General features: G+C 43.6%; 3 protein-coding genes across 7 annotated transcripts in view; 2 read left to right on the top strand and 1 right to left on the bottom strand.

Moving 5' to 3' along the window:
- ADCY3 (adenylate cyclase 3) overlaps nt 1-6,612 on the top strand; it is a 92,032-nt gene extending 85,420 nt beyond the window's left edge. For 2 of the 4 annotated variants that reach the window (XM_055089070.1, XM_028496975.2), the window contains exons 16-22: nt 551-632; nt 1,620-1,778; nt 2,308-2,454; nt 3,025-3,144; nt 4,956-5,076; nt 5,719-5,843; nt 6,427-6,612. In XM_055089070.1, the coding sequence (XP_054945045.1) occupies nt 551-632; nt 1,620-1,778; nt 2,308-2,454; nt 3,025-3,144; nt 4,956-5,076; nt 5,719-5,843; nt 6,427-6,609 (937 nt within the window). In that variant the 3' untranslated portion in view covers nt 6,610-6,612. Of the gene's footprint in view, nt 1-550; nt 633-1,619; nt 1,779-2,307; nt 2,455-3,024; nt 3,145-4,955; nt 5,077-5,718 lie in introns of all 4 variants that reach the window. The other 2 variants (XM_055089069.1, XM_028496974.2) reach the window with 1 other exon arrangement.
- A 4-nt stretch (nt 6,613-6,616) lies between these two features.
- On the bottom strand, nt 6,617-20,036 carry CENPO (centromere protein O). Of its 2 annotated transcripts, none has more exons than XM_028496984.2 (8): nt 19,934-20,036; nt 19,306-19,414; nt 17,548-17,714; nt 11,604-11,721; nt 10,646-10,905; nt 9,513-9,684; nt 8,590-8,757; nt 6,617-7,205 (listed from the first exon to the last, which is right to left on the bottom strand). In XM_028496984.2, exons 2-7 carry the CDS (start codon nt 19,349-19,351, stop codon nt 8,621-8,623), a joined length of 900 nt encoding a protein of 299 aa, XP_028352785.1. In that variant the 5' UTR covers nt 19,352-19,414; nt 19,934-20,036; the 3' UTR covers nt 6,617-7,205; nt 8,590-8,620. The 2 variants fall into 2 exon arrangements, with proteins under 2 accessions (XP_028352785.1, XP_007102080.2); XM_007102018.4 differs by lacking the exon at nt 19,934-20,036 and adding an exon at nt 19,581-19,668.
- On the top strand, nt 19,833-25,484 carry PTRHD1 (peptidyl-tRNA hydrolase domain containing 1). Its single transcript, XM_007102016.4, has 2 exons — nt 19,833-20,101; nt 22,468-25,484. The coding sequence occupies exons 1-2, from the start codon at nt 19,850-19,852 to the stop codon at nt 22,636-22,638; spliced, it is 423 nt and encodes a 140-aa protein (XP_007102078.1). The 5' UTR covers nt 19,833-19,849; the 3' UTR covers nt 22,639-25,484.
- Nucleotides 25,485-26,060: the final 576 nt, after the last annotated feature.

Genomic DNA, 26,060 nt, shown 5'->3' with positions numbered 1-26,060 from the left:
TATAATAGCCACACACACCTACAAACATCCAAAACAAATGAGAACGACCCAAATGACATCAACAATGAACAGATATATAAATCGTGGTATTCATATAATAGAATACTGTACAGTAATGGAAATGATGTACAGCTCCACACAAAAACATGGGTGACAGTTATACAAAAGCATGGTGGAACTGTGCCCTCATCCCATCACTGCGATGTTAGTCTCTCCCGTCTCCAGATTCCTAGATGGTTGAAGCTACTTCTTTGATCAGTCAGGTGATGCAGTGTTTATTCAACATCTGGGGAGCATCCCCCGAAGGCCTGATGTGGATTCCAGGTGCAGCCAGGAGGAGCCAGGAGTTGGTTGGCTGCTAAGACAAAAACCCAGTGATTTCAGAAAGCTTTACCGCCCAGTGGGCGTCTGGACTTGATGCGAAGGCGCTTAAGCTGCTGAGAAAAGTTTCTGGGAGACAGGAAACAGCACAGCCAGATTAGAGGGAATAAAGCTCCCTTGTCAGCGGGCAGCACGGTGCCCTTCAGCTGAATTATTCTCGGTCCCACAGGCTGCCCTTGGTGCCTTCTAAGTGCTCGATGACGGTGATGATCTTTGTCATGATGCTCAGCTTCTACTACTTCTCCCGCCACGTGAGTGCCTGCACACCCTCCTCTTCTGTGCGGACCTGTCGGGGCCTCTGGACAAGCAGCCCCAGGACCTAGGAACCCAAGCTCCTGGGGAATGCTGGTTCCCTTACCCCACATGGCATGTGACCCTGGTCAGGCCACCACCTCTGCCAGTTTCTGGTTTCTTCCTCAGTAGTACAGGAGCAACAGTTCTTACCTCTTCCTTCTGACCTCCTGCGGGAAACTGAAGGAAGCCTGGGGGAGGGGCACAAAAGCCTGGATAAAATCTCTATTCCCTAGGCCAGCGGCTCATGGATCTCCACTCACCCTGGCTCTGGGGGTCACTCACACACTGACTACGGAGCCAGAAAATAAAGGGAAAGAAGCTGATGAAGTTTTTGTTTGGTTAAAAGGAAAAAGAGGAAGAGAGGGAAGGAAGTACCCTCTTGAGGGACTGACTTCCCTGTTAGCTCAGGTGCCACCCAGTGGCTTGTCGGGGAACTACAGCCACCCCCAGCCACTTCTTGACCAAATGGAGCTTGCTGGAAATGGGGACTCCTCCTCCCCAGGCTAGGAGATCCCACTGCTGCCACCACCCACAGGGCAGACCTGTAGCTAAAATGAGGTCCCAGGACGCCCCACACATCCAGAATGCCTCTCACATCTTCCTGAAACCACAGGGGCTGGGATCCTCACTGCATCTGTAGGGTGGCCTTTATGATGAGGTGAATCTTTCTGGGTCTCATTTCCCTTGCCATCTAGCCGTTTTCCTTTCAGTTTTTCCATGTTGGAACTTATCAAGTTCCCATTTCTCATCTTCCCATCAAATGGCCAGCTTTCTCTCTTTTTTTTTTGGCTGCGCTGAACAGCTTGTGGGATCTTAGTTCCCCAACCAGGGATTGAACCCGGGACACGGCAGTGAAAGCACCGAGTCCTAACCACTGGGCCAGGAGGGAATTCCCTCAGATGGCCAGCTTAGAGCTCACACCTTACCTATGTCTGTGTCCATAGGTGGAGAAGCTGGCACGGACACTGTTCTTATGGAAGATTGAGGTCCACGACCAGAAGGAACGTGTCTATGAAATGAGACGCTGGAACGAAGCCTTGGTCACTAACATGTTGCCTGAGCACGTGGCACGCCATTTCCTGGGGTCCAAGAAGAGAGACGAGGTGAGGGGTGGCCCTGTGCTGGAGCCACGAGCCTGTGTGTCATCTTCTGGCTTTCTGTCGTCTTATGACATGGCTTGGGGGCCCAGGTAGGGCTGGACCTACCCAGCACCACAGTACTAGAAGCAAAAGAAGAATTTCACAGGCTTTTGGTAAAGGGCACTGCCATAGACATTGCTTCCATGGGCCATACACTTCTGGGAGGCCCACTTCAGAAGCCAGGGCCTTGGTGGAGCCCACCTTTCTGTCGACTGTGATCATCTCAGACTGGTTCTCATGCCTTACTTCCCAGCTCCACCCGACCCTCTTCTCAGAGCTGGAGCTGTTGCAGGGACTAGTGAAGCTCTTTTTTAGTTATTCAATGTTGTGATGAGCTACTTTCTAATAATTCAAAGTTGGGATTGTCTGGGAGACGTGTGTGTCCAAAAAGCTGAGTGAGTGCGCATGTCATGGGTATGGAAGACAGATTCATTTCTATAGCACATTATTCACTTAGACTTTTTTTGAGCACTTTGGCCCCGCCTCTTTTTAGGAGCTGTACAGTCAGTCTTATGACGAGATTGGAGTCATGTTTGCCTCCCTGCCCAACTTTGCTGACTTCTACACAGAGGAGAGCATCAATAACGGTGGCATTGAGTGTCTGCGCTTCCTCAATGAGATCATCTCAGATTTTGACTCTGTGAGTGACCATCCTGCGCCCCCCTCCTGCCACAGAGCCAGCCCTTCCAGACTGCAGCCCAGGAAAGGCTGCAGAAGTCAGAGAGAAGTTAGAGAGTTACTCTGGCTGCTGTGTTTCCCCATAAAAGCCCCTCCGCATAATGGAGGGGCTTCTGCAGCCATCTGGAGATGCTGGGTCCCAGGTGAGAGCCTGGGAAATCACCTACAAGTTCATAGGTCTGGCGAAAACAAGATCCTGAGGCCCCTCTGATTCCTCCTACCCTCAAATTCAGATTCAGTAGACATTTATCAGGTAACTTGTATTCTAGGGGAAATGCTTTCACATAGATGCTCACCCACCCTAGGAGACTGGCACTTTAATCCCAGTGTTAAGGTGGTAGAAACTGAGGCTCAGAATATCAGGACGTTGGCCCAGGATCATGTGGCAGATGTCGGCTGGATGAAGCTGTTATAGGAAAACATCTTAGATGTCTCGTGGGCTTGTTGTGAACAGGCAAATCTGTCATTTAGCTGTGGCTCATTCATCTCCCTTGACTGCTGACAGTTCTCTCTTCCTTACTACTGGCCTCAGCTCCTGGACAATCCCAAGTTTCGGGTCATCACCAAGATCAAAACCATTGGCAGCACCTACATGGCAGCTTCAGGAGTCACCCCAGATGTCAACACCAATGGCTTTACCAGCTCCAACAAGGTAGCTAACCGGCTCAATGTCTAGAGGAGATGGGGCAAGAGAGAGGCAGCCTACATGTAGCACGTGGGAAACGATGTCATAATAAAAGTAGCTGCCATTAAGTACTGTTGTGCGAAGGGGTCACAGACACACACCCACTAGCACCACGCGGTGCAAACATAAAACCAGGTTTACGAGTTTAATAAGCAGAGAGAGGGGAACACACATCGCCCCCCACTGCTGTTCCACAGCTTAGGCCGGGCATGAGATGGTTTATGTAACTGCGGCCATATCCTCTTTTTAAAAAAAATTTATTTTATTGAAGTATAGTTGATTTACAATGTTAATTTCTACTGTACAGCAAGATGATTCAGTTATACACATATACATACATTCTTTTTCATATTCTTTTCCATTATGGTTTATTACAGGATATTGAATATAGTTCTCTGTGCTCTACAGTAGGACCTTGTTTAACCATTCTCTATATAATAGTTGGTATCTGCTAACCCCAAACTCCCAGTCCCTCCCTCCCCCACCCCCGCCCTCCTTGGCAACCACAAGTCTGTTCTCTACATCCATGAGTTTCTGTTTCATAGATAAGTTCATTTGTATCATATAGAGTCTACATATAAGTGATATCATATGGTATTTGTCTTCCTGACTTACTTCACTTAGCATGGTAACCTCTAGGTCCATTCATGTTGCTGCAAATGGCATTATTTCATTCTTTTATTGCTGAGTAATATTCCATTGTATATATGTACCACATCTTCTTTATCCATCTGTTGATGGACATTTAGGTTGTTTCCATGTCTTGGCTATTGTGAATAGCGCTACAGTGAACATTGGGGTACATGTATCTTTCCAAATTAAAGTTTTCTCCAGATATATGCCTAGGAATAGGACTGGAGGATCATATAGCAACTCTGTTTTTAGTTTTTTGAGGACCCTCCATAGTGGCTGCACCAATTTCCATTCCTACCAACAGTGTAGGAGGGTTCCCTTTTCTGCACACCCTCTCCAGCATTTATTATTTGTAGACTTTTTAATGATGGCCATTCTGACTGGTGTGAGGTGATACCTCATTGTAGTTTTGATTTGTATTTCTCTAATAATTAGCAATGTTGAGCATCTTTTCATGTGCCTGTGGCCATGCCCTCTTAATGCTCTATATTTTCATAAGAACCGGGGAGCAGGAACTATCTACACAGTCATGTAACAGTGAAGATGTCCGGGCTGGGGAAATGGTTTTGTTAGGAGAGGGAAGTCATCAGTGCTCACTGGCTGACAGATTATTCTCCTGTTAGCTCAGCCCTGTGAGGCCAGCTGTGCTTAGCGCCAGAGGGAGAGGAAAATGAACTGTGGGGACCCTGGTCCCAAGGGCTGTTCTTAAAACATTACCCTAGTTTATCTCACAACTGTGCTGTACAGTGTAAGTCCTTCTGCCGTCTCCACTTTATGGATGAGGTTAAAGAAACACATCTAGAATGGTCATCACCCTCGAGTGCTTACAGTCCACTTGAAGAAACAAAATGAGGACGATACAAAATTCAAAGGCCAGGTTCAGACAGGGTGGTGACACGACCCTGCCAAACGCATGGCAGACGGCAGCTGGGCTGGGAAGGATTTGCCTTCCCCACCACCTCTGCCCATCCTTGCCCTGGACCAGAGGGACCCAGGTGAGCTGTCACAGTGACAAGTCAGAGCTCAAGAGGTCCCTGGCTCCCCTCCCCTGTGGGAGGAAGTGGAGAACAAGGCCTGTAACTAGCAGGTGAAGGGAAGGAAGGTGCCCGGCTGGCCCTGCCGCTCACGGTTACTTTCTCGTGCAGGAGAAGTCAGACAAGGAGCGCTGGCAGCACCTGGCGGATCTGGCCGACTTCGCGCTCGCCATGAAAGACACGCTCACCAATATCAACAACCAGTCCTTCAACAACTTCATGTTGCGCATTGGTAAGGCCTCTCAGCTCGCCCACTCCTGCCGTGCTCCCCCTGGTGCAGGGGGCTCGGCAAATCAGGGAGGACGGGGCTTAGAAAGACCCTAGGCGTTTTGGCTGGGGAGGGTCATACTCATTGAGCTGGAAGGGAACTTAAGGGTCTTTAGGTTGATGATCAAACCGGAAGTGCAATGAAATGCTCAGCCATCCCTGTCCCACGCTGTTTACGATGATGGCCTTCCTTCTGAATCCGGCTGGGACTTGAGTTTGTCTACCTTTCCAGGGAATCTTCTGTGCCTGAGGGCCTTGTTCACCTGAGTCCAGCCTGTTAGGATTCATGTCACCTGCCACCCACTACTGGGAAGGGGGTCTCGATCCTGGGCAAGGTCACAGGAGACTTGAAGTACCAGGTGTGTCGAGAGAAACTGGCAACTTCTGTACTAAATGAGTTAGTATATTGGGGTGGCTGACATTTACCGAGCACAGAGTGAGGAGGGTGAGGAGGACAGGTTGACTTCTGTCCTCCGGTAGCTTAGGCTCAACGAGGAGTATGTTACATAACTAGGAGCTTTGTGGTTGGAGCCGGGTGGCAAATTCCATGAGAAGAGTTGGTGGCTTCTGAGATGGGGCTGTGCTGAATTCTGTGCCTCTACCTCAGGCATGAACAAAGGAGGGGTACTGGCTGGTGTCATCGGAGCCCGGAAACCACACTATGACATCTGGGGCAATACAGTCAACGTAGCCAGCAGGATGGAGTCCACAGGGGTCATGGGCAACATTCAGGTACGTCCAGCAACAGAGCCGACCGTGTGCTCAGATCCAGGGAGTGGAATCGGAATAATGCATGTTTTGCAGGGCACTACTGCCTCCTTTCTGTTGGCCCAGAACGTTAAGTTGGCAATGCTGAGATCAAGGGTAAGATTGGGAAGAGATGCCTCAGTAAAACGGAGAAAATACTTCAACCCCATTTGCAAAATGTAGGTTTAAGTTCTGGATAAGAATGTCCTGCCTCTTGGCGTGAACCAGTGGCACCTTGGGCCTCCAACAGCTCCCCCCAAAACCACCCTGATCTGTATCACTGGCTCTGGCAGGAGAGCTCCACAAGAAGGGCAAAGGGGACAGAAAAGCAGGCATACAAGTTGCCAAACGAGGCGACCTGTGGCTGACCTCCTAGGAGAGCGAGCACGAAGGTTACCTTGGGAGAGGGGCGGGCCAGGCAAACCCCACCCCCCCAAGCGGTACACAGGCTGGAAGGGGCAGGAGAAGAGCGCTGTGAGCCTGTGGACAGGGACTCGGCGTGGGTACCTCCGGGCCCCCCGGCCCAGGTTCACTCTCTAAGCCCAAGCTCTCGGTTCTCCCTCTACAGGTGGTGGAAGAAACTCAAGTCATCCTTCGAGAGTACGGCTTCCGCTTTGTGAGGAGAGGGCCCATCTTTGTGAAAGGGAAGGGGGAGCTGCTAACCTTTTTCTTGAAGGGGCGAGAGAAGCCAGCCACGTTCCCGAATGGCTCCTCGGTTACACTGCCCCACCAGGTAGTAGACAACTCCTGAATGGCCTCGAGCCCCATGAGAGTCCACACGGGAGGGAGAGTTTATTTTTTGGACTCAAAGGCAGGCCTTGGGAAAGGACAAATGACCAAGTCCCAACATTCCCAAGCTGTTGAAGTGCACACTCACGCAGACTTTAGGTTTAAAAATCTCCTCAAGCCTTCATTTGTTTATGGGTGTGTGAGCTCTGAGGGCGGCCATACTATTCCTTGGTGTGCCTGGAGCTTCCCCAGAGAGTAGGGCTCTTAGGCATAGTACTGGCGTAATCCTTCCAGAGCCCTAGTCCCGACCAGCCCTCCTTCCCCCAGAGAGGCCATGGCCACTGTAAGCAGGAATGTACCAGAGGCGGAACAAGGCTGCTGCCTTTGGGCCCGGCTGGGAGCATGGCTGGGGCAGCTCTGTTTGCGATGAGGGCTGGCAGCTGCTCTGCTCCCCAGCTAGAACTTGGAAGCAGTGCTTTTCACCCTGAAGACCTGCTTGCCTCTGTGGTCCAAGTTCCGTGAAGTGGGCCTCGTCCTGATAATCTTGAAAGGTTCTTCTGGAACCCCAGTCAGTCACCTTAGTCATGAGAGCAGAAAGTGCAATATATTTCCTTTTACCTGGTGGGAGGGAGGGAAAGGGACTTTATTTCTGAAAGAAAAATATATAAACAGATCTTCTACACTTATATTTTTAACTTTCTGTTAAAAAACACTTTCCGATATTGCCTTGCCTTTTGAGCTCTTGCTACAGTCGCGTTTGCTACTGCTTTAAAAGAGAATTTACAGGTATTGATGAAGAAGACTGTTGTTTTATTAAAAGCTTTATTCAACTTGAATGTGGTCATTGGGAAGCTTCTGCTCGCAGCCCTCATCTGAGAAGTGCTTTGCCCTCCCTCACTGGCCCTCACCACGTGCCTGGAAGGCAAGAGCTTAAACTAGGACCTTGCTCTCTTAAGCTGCTGCTTTCTAAATGGTGGTCCAAGCTGGCTTGACCATTCCCCTGCGCTCCTCCCAGAGTTAGCTGGGGCTGCCACACCTGCAGGTTGCTGCGTGGCCATCAGGTCTTGGCCTTGGGCAGTACGGGGCGGGGGGTGACTGGGGGTGGGGTGGGGCGGGAAACGGGACAGGAATTAAAACGGCACGATGACAGGTTTTTACATCTGAGCACTAGCCCTGCATATACTCCCAAGCCAAGGAAAAAAAGCACCAGCAGAGCAGAGCAGAGGCCATGGTTACAAGAAGTGGTACCCTAACTGGACTAGGAGATGAGGAAGACACATGTACAGCCAGGGCCTGGAGCTTGCAGGAGAGGGAAGAGATAAAGGAGAGGGGTCTGCTTCCCTTTGCAGTTATCAAATTATGAGGAGACTTCTGATCATGCTTTTTTACCGCTGAGCTTGATACATTCTGTGCTCTACTAACATGTTCTAGGAAACGACATTAGATACATGGAACCCTGATTATTTTATCCATAGTAACGTCTCATGCCATATTCTTTGTAAAGCAGTGACCTAGAATATTCCGTTCCAAACCGAAGATTAAACACACTTCCCTTAACTATATGATTCATGTCATATCATGAACCTAGAGTGTTCTAAGAACTTTCTTTTCAAAAGTCGCAGATAAGGAAAGTAAGGCAAAATTACTTGAAGTTATCATAAAAGCTAGAAATACTCTTCAATTGAATGGCACATATTCCCTTTTTCACAAAATGCCCTCTATTACCCCACAGACCACTCTGATTTTCAGCTAAAATGTACGATCAAATCAATATCTCAAGAGAAGAGATACTCTTGAGCATTATAACAAGTGACCAGGCAATCATGGAGAACAGTCCGAAAATGCCAGGGTCTACAGACTCAAACTTGTCCCTAACCATGCTGGTGAGGTGGGTGTCTGTTCTCATCGCAAGGACGGTCCCCAGGCAAGGAGTCTGAGCCTTTCAACAGCTTTCAGTTCCCAGGACCTTGCTTGCAACTGTGGTCAGTACTAGTTTACTCACTTCTGATGTTGTTCCCAATGAAAATAATATTCTAGGAGACCAGGCTCATATCCAGCTTGTCTCCTTTTCTTGCAAATGAAGTAAACACTTGATGTAGGGGCTTTGTAAAAAGCAGATTTTCATGGGCTGCTCGCTGTTCTTCCCGTGTGGTGGATAATGCATCCGTCCCTAAAAAAAGACAGAACCTATCAATCTCATTTAGTGCAACTGTAGGAATCAGAACTTGGATCACTAATATTCTGGACCCATGTCACTTTTTAAAAAATTTGGTCTGGAGCTGAGAGAGGCTTGCCCCTTACTGGTCCAATGAAATTTTGAGACCAGAAACTCTGCCCAGAGAAATCTAAAGCCTATGATGTGAAACCTGTGGCAGCTTCAAAATTTCTGCCTCCTAAAAACATTTTACCCTTTTTCTCATTATCGCCCATGTACTATGGTACATTTAACGAAAACAAAGTCACAGCAAATGTCTCAGCCACCCCTGAAAAATTCTCATTTAGAGAAGAGTCTCTGGAGAGCTAAGTATATGCTGACTTGTCATGTCTACTTGGTTTCACAGTGAAACAAATCTTGGCTCTCTCCACCACAGTGACCCTATGACACAGTCTCATTAGCTGTCTCTCTAAGAGGGGTCTCCAATGAAAACAAGTCATAAGCTGAAAGAACCCTGGCGGAGTCGGATGGAGCAAAGGAGAAAGGAAAACTAGGATAATTATGTTTACTACTTACAAAGAGGAGAGGAAAATTTGGTAGAAACAAGGAAGATATTCTTGGTATCTGTCTTCATATTTTTCTGTTCATAGTACATAAACAGAAGAAAGTGTCTCAAGAGGCCCAACTGATGTAGTCTATTTCACCGTTTCAATCAACCTGAGTAACCCAGGCATATTATAATTTCTTCCTGGAGGTATCCTTCCTCTTACCTTGATAAGTAACAGTGACATCCGTTGGAAGAGTTGTCGTGAGGTCCTTATACAGCAGTCTAGCACAAAATGGGAAGGACTGGCCTTCCGGCTCTGCTTTGTAAGTAAATGACAGCAAGTTGCACAGTGAGTTTCTCTGCAAGGGTCGAGCCAGAAAGGCTGCAAAGTCACTCTAATGGGGGTGAGGATCAAAAGAGACACAAAGTATATGACAATTACAACTCCAAAGGCAGTGAGTGGTTATGACGCTTCAAACATGTCTACCAAAAACAGGGCCTATTAATTAAATCTCAGAGAAATAAATGAAGGACAGAGAAAGGCTTGAAAAAAGGAAAAATGACAGAGATTTATAAGATAATTAAGAACTGGTAGTGGCCTAGAGTCTAAGTAAATGGCCAGGGGCTGGGGATAAAGGGGAGATACTATTTCTGCCAAGAACTGCATTGACATATATGGCCGAGATGCTTCATGTCTTACATTCACGTACCAATTTATCTGACAACCAGGCTACATATCAATTTAAGTTTATCTGACAACCAGGAGCTTCAGAGTCATTCCAAAGGCATAAAGAGGTATGAGAGTCACTTATTTTAAGAATCACTTATTTCCTATTTGCATTCATTTCCTATCTACCTTTTTTTTCCCTTTTTGCCTCAACCCTAAGCTCAACTGCAACCCTAAATAGCAGGTAAGCCAGAGCTTAGGCAAAGATGGAGAGTATTCCTCTGTGGTATTTCAAGAAACCATTATTCTGCTTTGCACCTATACCCAAGATTCAGCAAGACACCCGGCACATAGTAGGTACTCTATAAATTCCTGTTGAATTAAAAGTATACCAACTGTACCCTACCACTTTGTGAGGCGAAGGAAGAGTCAAGTACAAAAGCTTGAGAATCACCATTCATGAGTGAATAATCCCTTAACTGGTATCCATGCTTCAACATCATCCAGAGTTTCAACAGAAGAGAAGGTGGAAAATAGCTTGTATATTAATAAGAAACAAGCATTAGAAGGACAGTGGTCAAACTTCTGGCTCAGAGTTATGAAACATTTGAAAGTACAAAAGAACATGTCCCTTTTTTTCCTTTGAAGCTTATCTGGGCTCACAAAATGCTTTATAAGATCGCAGATACCTGAAGTCGATCTGCCTGGTACTTCCTCCCAGAGTAAGCATTCAGGTACTCGCAGAGAGTGAACAGGAAGTGCTGAATATTAGTCTGTAAGTATTTTGCAGATATCTCCTCTAGGGGAATGAAGACTGGAATCGAATGGTGATGTATCTGAAGTGGTTTCTGCATGACAAGGTCCACAAAATAGGAATCCAGCAGATTCCCCTCAAAAGCAGTGCTGATACAGACACAGACTCCTCGGCTGGTCAGTTTCCCACTGATCCCTGAGACAAACAAGACGATACCTTAAGAGATGTCAGGCAAAGGCAGTATCCTATTCATCTGTGCATCCCAGTCCCTTCAGCACTGCCTAGTTACATACATCATGGGCTCAAATGCTCGTTGAATGAAAGAGTCAACAGACTCTTCTCACTGACTCTGGCTCACTTTTGAGTTTGAGTTGATAAAACCACAGAAGAATGGTGGGAAAGAAAAAGCACCCGAAATGTTAAATTACTGAGGAAGAGATTTTGAACTTTTCAATTTACCTATGCTCCTTTTTTCCTGAGTGTCAAATAATTTATGGTAGTCTCCACGTCTTCCCACAATCCTCTTATGATACAGATAATAGGTAAATAAATCCTCATTTTAATGGTGAAACAGAGACTTGAGGGGTTCAAACTATTTGACCAGTGGCATAAAGCAAGCCAGCAGTAAAGGAAGTTCTAGCATACCATCTAGCACGTGTCAAATTGCTAAAAATGAACAGTCTAAGCCAGCCACCAATCAACCTGCTGCTGTACAAAGAGGCCAATCTTGTAGGTAAAGTTGCCTATGAATAGCGTGCCAGCTTTGTGTGTGTATACTGAAGGGGGCAAAAGTCAATGTTCATGAAGTAAGTCCAGGACTTATAATACATCTTGCAAACTAACTCACTAGAGACAAGAGACCCAGACTGAAACAGGTCAGAAAAAAACTATACCTGTAAAACGATATGCCTGCAGAATAGCTTTCACGTTTTCCCGTTTTCTCTTCAAAATTTCTTGCTCAGTAATCTCTAATGTTTGGTCGGGTTCTACATTGGTAGTAGATGCTTTAACCTGCAAGATATGTAGCAGATCAAACTGGGTACAAAGGGGCATAATAGAAGTCCCATGCCCTCACCTACCTGGAAAAAATTTAAATACAAAATATTTTTTTATTATATAATCAATCAAGAAATGCTACAGTGGCCAGCCACCTGGTGCTATGAATTCACAGCAGAGGAAGAATCTTGTGGGTTACAGCACTAGGAATCAGAAGTAGAAATTGTGCTGGTCTGGACAACAATGAATTTGGTTGGCATGGAGAGTACTGTGAGAGGAGAAAGAAAAGGATGTGAGGAAAGTCTAGGGTAAGCAAAAACAGCTGCGAAGAGGCAAGGCTGGGAAAGTTGGTTTGGGTCAGACTGTGCAGGTTTTCAAGTGCCAGGATGAGAAATACTGACTGTAAGCCACATGCTGCGAGATACGGCCCAGTAGGAGGTATTGGACTAACTCTCCCTCTGAGACAACTACAAAAGCTGGATCAAATACCAAAGAGGAATAAGCAATCATGCAAGTAAACAAACAGAAAATGGCCCGAAGGCACTGGAGAATCACCAAAATAGCCAGATTGAAGACTAAAGATAAATGCTCTGAAGTTAGCTGGGATTTCCTGAGGTTTTCCCCCTCAGGACATTTGCTGATTTTTATCACAAGGCATATAGGCCAAATAGAAAGCTGCAGGCTAAATTTTGTAGCAGTCTCACCATGCCAGGGAAACAAAAAACGAGATCAAGGTTACCAGAGCAGCCTTCCTGTGGGTCAAAGGGAACCCAACATTCTGCATACAACTTGCCCTCCAGGCATTTGCCAAATCCTAAACTGCAGATGTGTGACTGGGTACTTAGAAACCAAAACAGAAAGAAGCTCCTGAAAGTTAAAAAGCGAAGCAGAGATTTTGGAGATCAGGGCCTGCCAAAGAAGAGGGATCTTGACAGATCTGTTCCCAACACACCCAAGCTTTCAAGTGAGGTCCCCCCACCCCTTGCCCACCAAAGGACTACACCCTAGGAGTAAGGGCAAACCAGAAACAGACTACCTCAACTGGATTAAGGTGATATGCCCATATGCTATCTGCCTGTCAGAAAAAAAATGAAATTCTTTCTGGAGGAAGAGAACATAGTTCAGAATTCCTATATTTTTTCATACAATACCCATCACTGAAAAAAAATATGAAGCATATCAGGGAAGAGGGAACAGATGGCTGAAAACCAGGAGAAAAAAGAAGACAACAGAAGCAGATCCAGAGGGATTCAGCTATTTGAGTTATCAGGCATAGTCATTAAAATAGATTAAAAGATGGAGAACTCACACCAAAGGGCTGGAATCTATTAAGAAGATTCAGATGAAAATCCTAAATCCAAAAAATACAATAACCAAAATCAGGAATTCAACAGGTTTAAAAGCTGACTGGACACATAGAAAAAGTAGAAAATAGGTATATTTTCTTATCTAGATTAAAGATATAAGACATAGGTCACAGTAAAAACAAAACAAAAACTCCACACTTGGGAGCCCCAGAAATAAAGGAAAGAATGAGGCAGATGCATTATTTGAAAGATACTGGCCAAATTTTCCAAATAAATGAAAAACAGCAAGTAATTAATTTAAGGAGTGCTACAAACACCAAGCTGGATGAAGAAAGAAAACCAATCCTAGCCACATTATGATATAAAACTGCTAAAACCCAAAGACAGAACCATAAAGCAGCCAGAGGGAAAAAGACACACTACATGCAAACAATAAGATTAACATCTGACAGAAACTATGGAACTATTAGACAATGGAAAAATGTATTTAAAGTGTAAAAGAAAATAAATTTCAATCTATAATTCTATACCAAGCAAAAATACCCCTTTAAACATGAAAAATATAGTGAAATACGGTGTTTTCAGACAAACAAAAATAGAGAATTTATTTCCAGCAAATTTACACTGAGAGTAGTACCCAAAGGAACTACTTACACCGAAGGAAAATAATCCCAGATGAAAATCTGGAAATGCAGCAAGTAATAAAGAGCACTGAAAAAGGTAAATATATATATATATATATATATATATATAAAACTCTAAAGGCATAGTGACTATACAAACAAAAGTGTTTCATACAGTTTTAAGTATATGTAGAATTAACATATGACAATAATATGAAAGGCTGCATGTGTGGGAGAGAAAAGATGTTAGAAGGTTCTGTAATTATCCAGAAAGTGGTACAAGTACTAATCTAAAGTATATTCTAGTAAGAAAAAAAAGCATGTTTTGTGGAGGATAACCATAAAAAGAATGCTAAAAGCATGTATAATTAGAGAAGTGGAATAATAAAAAAAATCAATCCAAAAGGTGGAAAGAAAGGACAAAAGAGAAACAAAGAACAAATAAGATAATAAATAATAACATGGTAGACTGAGATCCAGATATGTTAGTAATCATATTAAAAGTTCATGGACTAAATACTTTAATTAAAAGACAAAGACTGCCAGGCTGGATTAAAAATGTCTAACTATATGCTATTGATACCTACAAGAACAAGAGCTGTTGTAGTGATACTAATATTTAACAAAGTTGACTTTAAGAAGTTTAACTAAAAGAAAAGGGAACATTTCATAATGATAAAAGTTAAGTCAACCAGGAAGATATAACAATCCTAAATTTGTTTGTACCTACTATACAGCAAAATGGAATGAAAGGGAAAAAAATGTACAAATCCACAATTACAGCAGGAGATTTCAACACATTTATCCCAGTAACTGCTAAAACAAGTTGACAAGTAAATTAGTGAGGATATAAAATATCTGAACATCATGATGAACATATTTGCTCTATCTGATAGAATACAGTACCCAAAAATGCAAAACCCACATTTAATGCACATGGAACATTTATCAAAATTGACCACATGCTGAGTCATGTTCTTTGATCACAATGGAATTAAGCTATATATCAGTAACTAAAAAAATTACTAACAAATCCCCCAGTTTTTGGAAATTAAGCAATATATGTCTAAAACAAACCTATGGGAAAAGATATTACAATGGAAATCAAAAATATTTTGAATTGAAATGATAAAAAATGATATACCAAAACTTGTGGGATATAGCTAAAGCCATGTGCTATGAACTGAATGTTTGTGTCCCTCAAACTTCAGAAACCTAACCTAAAGCCCAATGTGATGGTATCTGGAGGGTGGGGCCTTTGGGAGGTGATTAGGTCATGATGGGGGAGCCCTCATGAATGGGATTAGTGCCCTTATAAAAGAGATGCCAAAGAGCTAGCATGGCTCTTCCGCCATGTGAGGTTACAGTGAGACCACAATCAAGGAGTTAGTTAAGTCCTCAGACACTGAATTTGCTGGTGCCATGATCCTGGACTTCCCAGCATCTAAAACTGTAAAAAATAAATATTTGTTGCTTATAAGTCATACAGTTTATGGCACTTTTGTTATTGTGGCCCATATGGACTAAAATTCTATGCTTAGCAATTTATCACCTTAAACGCATACAGGAGAAAAAAAGACTTAAAAAACAATAAGTGTTCATCCCAAGAAGCTAGAAGATATGCCATGTACACTGACTGGAAGACACAATACTATAAAGATTTCAATCCTCTCCAAATCAATATATAGATTCAGTGCAATTCCAATCAAAGCTACAGGAGGTTTCTTTTTGGAAATTGACAGCCGATTCCCAAATTTATGCAAAATTCGAGGGGCCAACAATAGCCAAGATAATTCTGAAGAAGACCTAAACTATAGGTATCAAAACTTTCAGTAATAATCCTCTGGTACTTGCACAAAGACAAACAGACCAATGGCACAGAACAGAACCCAGAAATGGGCCCACAGTGGACCCAAAGATCCACTGCAATACAGTGGGAAAAGAGTGGTCTTCAAGAAGTAGTACTGGATGAACTGGATATCCATATGGAAAAAAAACAAAAGAAGTATGACCTGTATTTCACACCATACACAAAAAAATGAATTTCAGAGGGACTGTAATTCTGAAAATAAAAAGTAAAATAAAGCTTTTAGAAAATAACACAGAATATCTTCATGTTCTTAAAGTTAGGTAAAGATTAAAAGGAAACAAGAACGGTAAGCATAAAGTTAGATTCCTAAATCAAACTTCATTAAAATGAAGACTTTCTTCTCATCACATCATTAGAGAGTGAAAAGGCAAGCCCGTCTTTAAAAGAAGATCTGGAATACAGATACAACAAAGAACTCATATCCAAAATGTGTAAAGAATTCTACAATTTAATAAGAGATATACAACCCAATAAAAATTCTGCAAAAGTCTTAAGAAGTTCATAAGAGAAGATTTTCAAGTGTCCAAACAGGTACTTAAAATCATCAGTTATTAGGCGAACGTGAATTAATCCACAATGATTTACTCTCACACTCTAGAATGACAAATTTCTAAAACTGACAACACCAAGTATCGGTAAAGATGCAGAACAATGGAAACCTTATACACTGTTGCTGGGAATGTAAAATTGGTACAATAACTTTCAAATACTGTTCGACAGTATTTACTAAAGATAATCTGCATAACCTGTGACCCAGCAATTCAATAGAAAAGTATATATTTTTACATCAAAAGACAGGAACAAGAATGTTCACAGTGGCATTATTCTTAATAGCCCCAAAGTGAAACAACCCAAATAACCCAAATGTCACCAGTAAGTACAATAAGTAAATAAATTGTGGAATATTTCTTAAATGGAATAATTATATAGCAATATAAAAGAATGACCACAGCATGCACCAATATGGATGAACCTCACAGAGATAACATTCAACAAAAGCAGCCCGACATAACAGAGTTTATACTTTTTAAATTTATATAAAGCTCCATAACAAATAAAACCAATGTATAGTAACAGAAACCAGAATAGCAGTTACCTTGAGGGAAATGACTAGGAGGATTTAAGAGGGAGACCTCTGGGGTACTGGTAGTAGTCTACACTTTGATCTGCGTGGTACTTACCAGGGTGTGTTCATTCTGTAAAAGGATCTTGAGATTTGTGCACAACATATATACATATATGTGTGTATGTGTATACATATATATATATTTTTTACTTTAATAAAAAAGGAAGGGGGGAGGGAGGAAGAGAAGAAATGGAGGAAAGGGGGAAAAGGAAGAGAGGGAGGGAAGACAAGAAAAAGAAGGCTGACCTTAACCCAGGAGCAATGAATAATTACTGACACTTTGAGCAAGGAAACTTGTAATTTAATGAAAAGTGTAGTGTTTTATGAAGATTTTCTTGGCTGTGCGGAATTTATCAGAGAAGTATAAATACCAGGAGAAAACGAACTAGCAGACTGCTGCAATAATCCCGCCATCTAAATCACCTGGTAAATATTTAGGACCCATGTGGATAATACATGCTCTACAGCAGGGGTGGGGGAGGGGCACAAAGACAATCTAAAGAAGAATTTGACAGGTTTTACTAACTGAACCTGGGCTAGAGAGAAAGCTGAAAAGAGAGAAAAGTCAAAGTTTACTGTGAGGTTTCAGGTTGTGTTATAGAAAGATGGTGCTAATGACAAAAGTACCAATGACTCAAGTCTAGCTGAGATTAAGGTAACAGGCTCATGTCTATGAGGGCAGGTTTAAGAGACTATTATGAAGAATTCACCTAGCCCATCAGTAATGCCTGCCAACTGTTAGCTGGTATTGACATTAGCCAACTCTACAGGTTTGATCACTTGAGGGATCAAGGACTGAAATCCATCCAGTAAGACCACAGGTAAAACATATTACACAAATTTGCTAATTCCCAGATCATGTTTGTTTTTTACACTCTAGGAAAGGCTGCCAACGTCGATCACCCTTCTACTCACTCTAGCTTGATGTTTCACTTCAGCCCTCAGCTTATCTCGCAGACGTCTCAGTTCATGAATCCTGGTTCCAAGAGCACTTTCCACTGCCTGTGCGCTCTGTGGCTCTTCCAGCTTTTTACGGGATCTGCTCACTTGAGTCTCTAGTCTTTCCAAGTGAGCTAAAACACCTGAGGGAAGTAAAAAGGGAATTTCACAAGAAGCTAAGGATTTCTAACCCCAGGAACAGGAAGCACTTCAGGGAAGAACAGAGGGTGACCCTTTTTCCAGAACTCTGTGGTCAGCTAAACTGGAGACGTTGCCAACAATTTATAAAACAAGAGGAGCTGACAACACAAGTCAATGATCAGCAACCTCTTAGGCCGAACACTGACCTACAAGCAGTCCCTGACCAAGACACTGTTCAAAAAGGGCATCATCTGAAAATGGCTAATCTCAGTTATCTATGATAATAGTGACCCAGGGGAAAACAGGGTCACCAAATTCAGACTCTCTCAGAAATTGTTTTTTTAATGCAGAATTGTTTTTTGGGGTTTCACGCATGTTTTCCCAAAGTGCTAATGCATAACTGGATTTAGACATCCCACAGAGGCTTGAATAAGTACTCTGAAGCTCTGAAAAGTATTAGGAGCATAGGACTATAAAGGTACACATTGAAAGGAACCATCCACCAATATTACTGGGTATCAGACAGGAAAACAAGCTCACCAACAGATAGAAATTCAGAGGCAATCTCCGATCCTAAGAGACTGACTAAAGACCAATACAGTAAAGGTCACAGTTTCATAATGCTAATCAACTCTAGCAGTGAAGCATTTGTGAACATTTCCTACGTATTAAGACACTTGTGGGGCTTCCTTGGTGGCACAGTGGTTAAGAACCCGCCTGCCAATGCAGGGGACAAGGGTTCAAGCCCTGGTCCGGTAAGATCCCACATGCCACGGAGCAACTAAGGCCATGCGCCACAACTACTGAGCCTGCGTACCACAACTACTGAAGCCCACGCGCCTAGAGCCCGTGCTCCACAACAAGAGAAGCCACCGCAATGAGAAGCCCCGCGCACCGCAACTAGAGAAAGCCCGCGTGCAGCAACGAAAACCCAACACAGCCAAAACTAATAAAATAAATTTATAAAAAAAGAGACACCTGTGCTAGATCCTTTACTTGCAAAGCATGCAAAGAATTAAAGCATTTATTTAATATTTCCTATATATTAGGCATGTGCTAAATGCTTCACTTGAAAAGCATTAAAAGAATTACTTATCTAATTTCCACAGCCACCACCACAATGCTATTATTCATCTCCATTTTCCAGATGAAAAAACTGAGGCAGAGAAAAGTAAAATAACTTGCCCAAGGCCACAGTATTTATAATGGCAGAGCCAGGACTCCAACCCAGCTCTGACCAATAACCAGTCACTGCCTCTTCCACGGCAGGAATGCATAAATGGCTCCCCTCAAATCCTGGGAAGAGTAAAGAAATCTCATTGGCTAGAACTGTAGCTCTGAATATGAACGCTTAGTATACTAGGAATGCAACCTATTGGTCTAAAAAGGAATAAGAGCCTAGAATATGTGAAGTAATTGTTCCCGCTCCAATGATCTTAGCTGCCTGTCCCTTTAAGTCTTCAATGTTAGTTCCTTTCACCATCCTGCTCCCAAACAGGACAGGTCACACATCGGTTAGAGGAGGAAAGGGCTTTCAACCTGCGCGTGGTTTGGGCAGCAGTAGTAAGGGGAGAAAGGCGACCCTTTGAATACCTCCTCTGGACTCGCCGTCTTGACTTAGAGTATTCGGCAGCTCCATCTCCTCCTCAGATTTCCAAGAGCCTTGCTAGAAAGCTGTCCAAGCACCAGTAGTAGGGCTGTCCTTGGGGGACAAAATAAAATGGCAAGAATCGATTCACATTCAGACAAACCTAGAGGGCAGGCACACGCAACGCAGGTACGCACCCGTGCACCCCGTCGCTAGTACTCCCCTTCCCTGACCCGCCCGGTCCGCTCCCCGGGTCCGAGTCGGCGGTGTCCACGTCTACCTGCACGCTCCTAAGGCGCGGCGCCTCTGGTTCCTCTGGGCTTCCTTGCACACGGAAGGAGCTGTAAGAATGCCGCTTAGCCTTCCACCCTGTCACGGTCCCTTCCGCCACTGGGTCTTACTTTCCCTTATCTCCTCTCCTCTGGGTCACTCAGGCCAGGGCCGAGAGTTCCCGCTTGCCTTCAAATCCAAGCCAACCGGTCCCAGCGTGCTTTGCACTCCCACCGTACAAAAACATGGCAGCGCTCAGGGCCCCTCCCTGATCCCGGCATGCATCGGGGGATAGGCCTGGCCTTTCAGTTGTGCGGGAAGATGGCGGCCACTGGCGCAGAGCCGCAGATCCTGGTACAGTACCTGGTGTTACGAAAGGATCTATCACAGGCGCCGTTTTCCTGGCCAGCAGGCGCATTGGTAGCACAGGCTTGTCACGCAGCCACCGCGGCCTTGCACATTCACCGGGACCATCCGCACACGGCCGCTTACCTCCGGGAGCTGGGGCGCATGCGCAAGGTGGTCCTCGAGGTGAGGCCCTGGCGGAGGGGGAGGGGCCCTGAGGTTATCGAGACCGGAAGAGGGTGTGGTCTTGAGTCGGAGGGCCTAACTTCATGGAGTGGGTGTGGCATTAGTGGGGAGGGGAGTTTGACTTAAAAGTTTCGGTAAGGGTTCTGGGGCTTGAGCTATTGCCCAGGGAGCCTTACCTTGACTGGGCGGGGCCTGACGGTGTGACGAGTGGACATCGGGCCCGTTATAAATGCTTCCCGCACCTCTTCGGTCTTACCTGCGTCGCTCTTAAACAGATGCCTGTGAGGGCGGAGGCTGGTGGAGCGACACCCACCTTTCTACCTGTGCACTGCGCCGGCTTTTTAATGGCTGCGCTGAAAAGTACTGTTCCTTATTGCAAGTGAAGTCAAGCTGGAGCATTTACCTGGTTCTGACGCCAAATTATTTGAAAATAAATGTGAACCCTAGTATAATTTGAACCTAGCATCAGAGGTAAGGTTTTTACAGATAGCCAAACAGATCTTACCCTTACCTTCTGTCAATTCTGCCTCTAGAAATGTATCCTAAGAAAATAGCAAGATGCACCCAAAGAGCGTTGTACAAGGATAGGAGCATTTTATAATAGTAAAAAAAGTGGAAATCACTGAATTTCCAGTACGATGAATTGTCTAAACTTATGCCCTTATAATGGATTATTACGAAACTAGCATAAATCATGTTTTTGGAGCATATTTACCTGGCATGGAAGAGTGCTCATGATGCGATTCTAATTGAACTATATATTCTACATACAAAGTGATCCAGATTTTGAAAGTAAGAACTAAGAAAATATATCCAAATATTAAGTAGTGAGTGGGTAGTGGAATTTTGGTTATTTTGTAATGCTTCTCTATTTTTTTTTAGTTTCCTACATTACGCACACATTTTATAATGAAAAAAATATTGCTTTCATTTTAAAGCAATTTTCTTCTCATTATAAAATTTATTTATTTTAATAAATAAACCTGGGGTGGAGGGGTTGGGTAATTTCTTCTTGGCCAGCTGGCAAACCTAGAGGGCAAAAGCAGATCATTTTTCAAGAGAAAAATTGCTATTGGGTAATGAAACATTAAACTGTAACCTGTAGGAAAATGTCTTGAGAATCTATAAGTAGGCAGAAAAGAAACAGATAGCTTTTTCCTTTAGATTCTTTTTATAGGATTTTATAGGAAGGCTTCAAGAAATCATGTAGTTCAGACATCTCCCACTCCCTTGCTTTCAGGCAGATAAAATATTTACCCCTTTTCTCAGATGAGACATCTGAAGCCCACAGAGATTAAGTGACTCCCCTGAGTTTAAAAGACATGATTCTGTTGTTAGCTATGACTCAAGAAAGGGACGGAGGAGTCTCCACTGTAAATAAAGGTGGTGCTGTAGCCATAAAGACCAATAAAATATAAGACAGTGCCAAGATTAACTCCATTTACTGGGTGCTTTGTGTCAGGCACAGATCTGAGCCTGATTTCATTGAATCTCACTACTACTAGGAAGCATTATCATCCCATTTTACAATGGGGACACAAAGGTTCAGCTAAGTCACATAACTTATCAAAGAGCACACAGATCAGTAAGTGGTAGAGCAAGGGTTTGGACTCACTCTAACTTGTACTGTGCTGCTCCTGGTGCTGAAGAAGGAGGGAGGGGAAGTCAATTCATTCTTCTTCAGCATGCCCAAAGGACTCAGTAGATTAAGAGTGGCAATCCCAGCATCCTCTAATTTGATAAGACAAACCTCTAGTTAAATTAGTGGCTTCTGCCTTCATAGGCAAAAATATATATACCTTATGCAACATAACACACTACGTATCTTTATTTTCTGAGTGATAGCTATACTATTTCCTGTAATGGGATTCAGCATGGGTGATAAAGATGATGAGAAACAATTTCAGAAGGACACTAGAGAATAGTTTGCCCACGCTTGAGTTAAAAACTGGGAACTATCCTGGCGGAAAGAAAATCCTTCTACGTTTGTGTGGACTAGGGTGGAAGTAGGAGGGAGGTGGAGGTGGAGGTGATGTGATTTTAGAAATCCTTCCAGTAGTCAGCTCTTAAAGTCAGAGCTGGCTGAGGGATTAGGGATGCTGTTGAGGCACCAGAACTAGAAAATGTGTAGCGCATAATTACTGACAATGCATTCCCACCCCCACTCCACCCCTTCAGAGAGTGAGTGGCAAATGGAGCAATGAAGCTGTTGTTTCTAGAGACATGCTATGCTCTACAGTTCCTTCTTCAGTAGAGCTGTTCCTCCAGTTTCAGTTAAGAGGAGCCCCCCTCCATACTTTTTTTTTTTCCTTTGCCTTTTGTCATTTACTAAATGGGCTTTTCAGTCTGTGCTCTGCTCCTTGTAGGCCCCAGATGAGACCACCTTAAAGTTGCTGGCAGAGACGCTGCAACAGAAGAACATTGACCACAAGCTGTGGGTGGAGCAGCCAGAGAACATCCCCACTTGCATTGCACTCCGTCCCTACCCCAAGGAAGAAGTGAACCAGTATTTGAAGAAGTTCCGATTGTTCAAATGACTGAAGTTATCAATTGCTTTGATATGTTTGAATATCAGCTGGATCCAGAAACTGCATGCTGTCCATCCCTAAGCACCGTGTACTCCTTTCAGTGGCAATTCCCTTCCCTTTAAATTATGACAGTTTCTTGAGGGTCAAAACATGTTCATATTAAAATTGTCATTAATAAGTATTTTTAATTATTTATAAGTTCAGATGGGGAAAGTAGGTGAGTAGCATTATCATCTATGGGTCATTGCTCAAATAGAAGATTTGGTTAGACTCCTATATAGGGATCAAGGAAATACCCTTACTTTTTTGTTAGGAATAATAGAGTTCTTCCAGTTACCCAGGTTTAAAACTTTTCCTTTGAATTCCCTTTTTTTTTTTTTTTTTTTTTTGCGGTACGCGGGCCTCTCACTGTTGCGGCCTCTCCCGTTGCGGAGCACAGGTTCCGGACGCGCAGGCTCAGCGGCCATGGCTCATGGGCCTAGCCGCTCCGCGCGGCATGTGGGATCTTCCCGGACCGGGGCAAGAACCCGTATCCCCTGCATCGGCAGGCGGACTCTCAACCACTGCGCCACCAGGGAAGCCCTAAATTCCCTATTTCTTACTCACATTCAGGTATTGTAATCATTGAATCTTGGACACCATCAACTTTAAGATACACCATTATTTTACGTGTTGTTAAGAAAGAAGAAATGCTGCCAATTGAGAAATGTAATTTCATTTCAAAGATGTTAAGATTTATTTGATTTAATAAAATATGTCAGGTACTACATCTATTTTTTTATAGTTTTCAGTGCCACCACCCTGAATCAGGCTCTCATTTTGCTCACGAGTGTCCCACTGCTCTGCTCACCTAGTGTATCCTGGTTACAAGGCAGCAAGCGTTCTGCCACCAGGTTCATATATTGATAGGATCACTGAGCACCCTTTTCAGTATAGGCTCCAACTTGCCCAGGAATAAAGTCAAGATTCCTTAGCTTAGCCCTCAGGCCCTCCATGTTTATATTTCCTACCTACCTTTTTAGGTGAATCTTCTATTCCCTTATCCAAACTTGATGTATCAGTGAAGACTCCAGTTGCTGCCCTCTAGTCTCTGGCCTGGGAGTCGAATGTTAGTACTCTCCCCCTCCCTTTCCTGCCTCTGGACTGAAACTTTGTGGCTCAAGTGCTATCACTGTCACAAAGTCTTACGCAGCCAAAAATGATAGCTCCCTTCTCTGAACATCTATTATAACACTGTTGAGTACTTAAAATATTTCTATAAACATTTGGAGACATCTACTGAAATTGTTTGGACATCTGTGAAGCAAAGTTTATAAAGGGTCATTTGTTCAACAGATATCTGTTGCATGTCTACTGTGGCAGGCTGTACTAAGAGCTGAGGATACAAAGATGAATAAAATTTTTGCCCTCAGGTAGTTAAGAATCTAGTGAGAAGACAGATATATAGATATTAATACAGAGAGAAATGTACAAGGTAAAATGGGTACACTTCCCCCCACCCTCTAGATACCAAGACTGCCAAGCTACTAGATAGGAAGATTTTACTTTATAAGAGATGGTCACTTGAAACTAGGAGAGTTGATAGGGTCTCCCAGGGAGAACTGGTAGAGTGCTGAGGGCAGAACCAACCCCAGGAACCCAAGTGAATAGAGTCTCAAGGGGGAGAGAGCAATCAAGGGCAGCACAGAATTTCACTAAATAAGAAATGAAAACACTTAGCAATTGGGAATATGTTGATTAACTTGGTGAAAGCAGTTTAAATAGTATATGAGGTGGGAATCAGATTGGAACCTATCGACAAGAATGGGAGGGGTGGTAAGAGGTGGGGACCATTTTAAGAAGCTTGAACGGGAGGAGAGAGGACAATGGGGGCTGGAAAGGTGAATGCTGGGTCCCAAAGGGGAATTTTCTTAGATGCTTGAGCAAGTTAATAGGTGAGAAGGAGGAGAAGGAGAAGAGACATTGAAGTTACTAAATGGAATAACTGATAAAAGAAGTTCAGGAAAAAATGAGAAGAGGTAGGGTCAAGGGCATAGGAAGGACAGGCCTTGAACAGAGAGAGAGAGAGAGAAACCTTTTCTGAGACTAGAGGAAAAGGTATGAATATACATAAGTTTATAGTGGAAGAAATACCTGTTTCTTCTACGAAGCAGGAAGCACATAGCCTTTCATAACACTGAACAAACTTACTGAGCACTGTATTACATGGCATAACACAGTGGTTAAAGTTCAGACTCTGGTAGCAAACAGCCTGAGTCCAAATCCTGGCTCTCGTGTATTTCAGCTGTGTGGCCTTGGGCAAGTCACTCAAGTTCCTTGAGCCCCAGGACCTTCATCTGTATAACAGGGATTTACAGGAGTGCTATGTGGATTAGATGTGTCAGTATGTACAAATCCCTTGGAACAATGCTGCGGCACTTGGTGCTAGAACCTGAGCATAAAAATATAAGACATGGCCCTTAAGGAGCTTTCCTTAAGGGAAAGCCATGAGTCATGTAAGCCAGTCTAATTCCTTTTCTGCTAGGGAGTGATGCCATCCACTCCCTGCTACTTCCATTCAAGACAATTAGGAAAACGTTTCCAAATGACACTGTATTTTTTTTTTATGTATTTTTTAAAATTCAAATTCTGCAGTAAGACAGTGAGAAAGCCAGAGAGAGATGAGTGTCTACACAGCTGGGAAATAACAGTTCTGGTAAATCCCTAAAGCCGGGAGCACAAATAGCATAAATTTCTACCCAAGTGAGGAAAGGACAGGCACTCATGTGCTGATCCCAGTGAGAACAAGACAGTAGCAGGGAAGTGGCAGATTTTATTAGAATCAGCTAAGCTCATTATCGTCTGAACTAGATCAGTTGTTCTCAAAGCATAGTCCCTAGATCAGCATCACTTGGGTACTTGTTAGAAATATAAATTCTCAGGCCCTACCCCAGACCTACTGAATCAGAAACTCTGGTGTTATCTAGAAGCAGCCTGGTCCCAGGAGGCAGGCAACCTACAAAGTGTACAATATATGTGTGTGATTTAGAATCAACATATTAGGATAGTGTATGATGTGCTTACAGGAAGGAGTCAAGATGGAGAGTAAGAATCTGGTACTAAGTACACTATACCTGGCCTTGTACACCAAATTTGCAAAAAAACGGATCCTCCAATGGAGCAAAGTCTGTGCTGCAAGACCTAGAATAGGGGACAAATCCTTGAAAAAGAGTCTCCTATGCTTTGGTAAGTTTCTTACATGTAAAAAAATATTTTATTATGAACAAAGTGCTTCCATATGTGTTAATCAATCCTGACAGTTTTGTGATGCAGGCAGTCTTGTCTCAAGGTTACTGATTCAGAAGGGCTTTGACTTGCCCAAGATCAAAGTCAGTGGCAGGACTGGGAATGAAAATCAGGTCTTTTGTCAGTCCAATTTTCTCTTAACCTCT

This window comes from Physeter macrocephalus, chromosome 12 (assembly GCF_002837175.3).
Source record: "Physeter macrocephalus isolate SW-GA chromosome 12, ASM283717v5, whole genome shotgun sequence".
NCBI classification, from domain to species: domain Eukaryota; kingdom Metazoa; phylum Chordata; class Mammalia; order Artiodactyla; family Physeteridae; genus Physeter; species Physeter macrocephalus.
This window is presented reverse-complemented; position numbering and strand designations above follow the sequence as displayed.

Coding starts and splice junctions, on each gene's coding strand:
- CENPO (XM_028496984.2), bottom strand. CDS start 19,351: ATGGAGCTGCCGAATACTCTAAGTCAAGACGGCGAGTCCAGAGGAG. Junction 11,722..17,547: donor AAGTGAAACATCAAGCTAGA/GTGAGTAGAAGG, acceptor CATATCTTGCAG/GTTAAAGCATCTACTACCAA. Junction 10,906..11,603: donor GCAGGCATATCGTTTTACAG/GTATAGTTTTTT, acceptor TGTTTGTCTCAG/GGATCAGTGGGAAACTGACC.
- PTRHD1 (XM_007102016.4), top strand. CDS start 19,850: ATGCATCGGGGGATAGGCCTGGCCTTTCAGTTGTGCGGGAAGATGGCG. Junction 20,102..22,467: donor TGCGCAAGGTGGTCCTCGAG/GTGAGGCCCTGG, acceptor TGCTCCTTGTAG/GCCCCAGATGAGACCACCTT.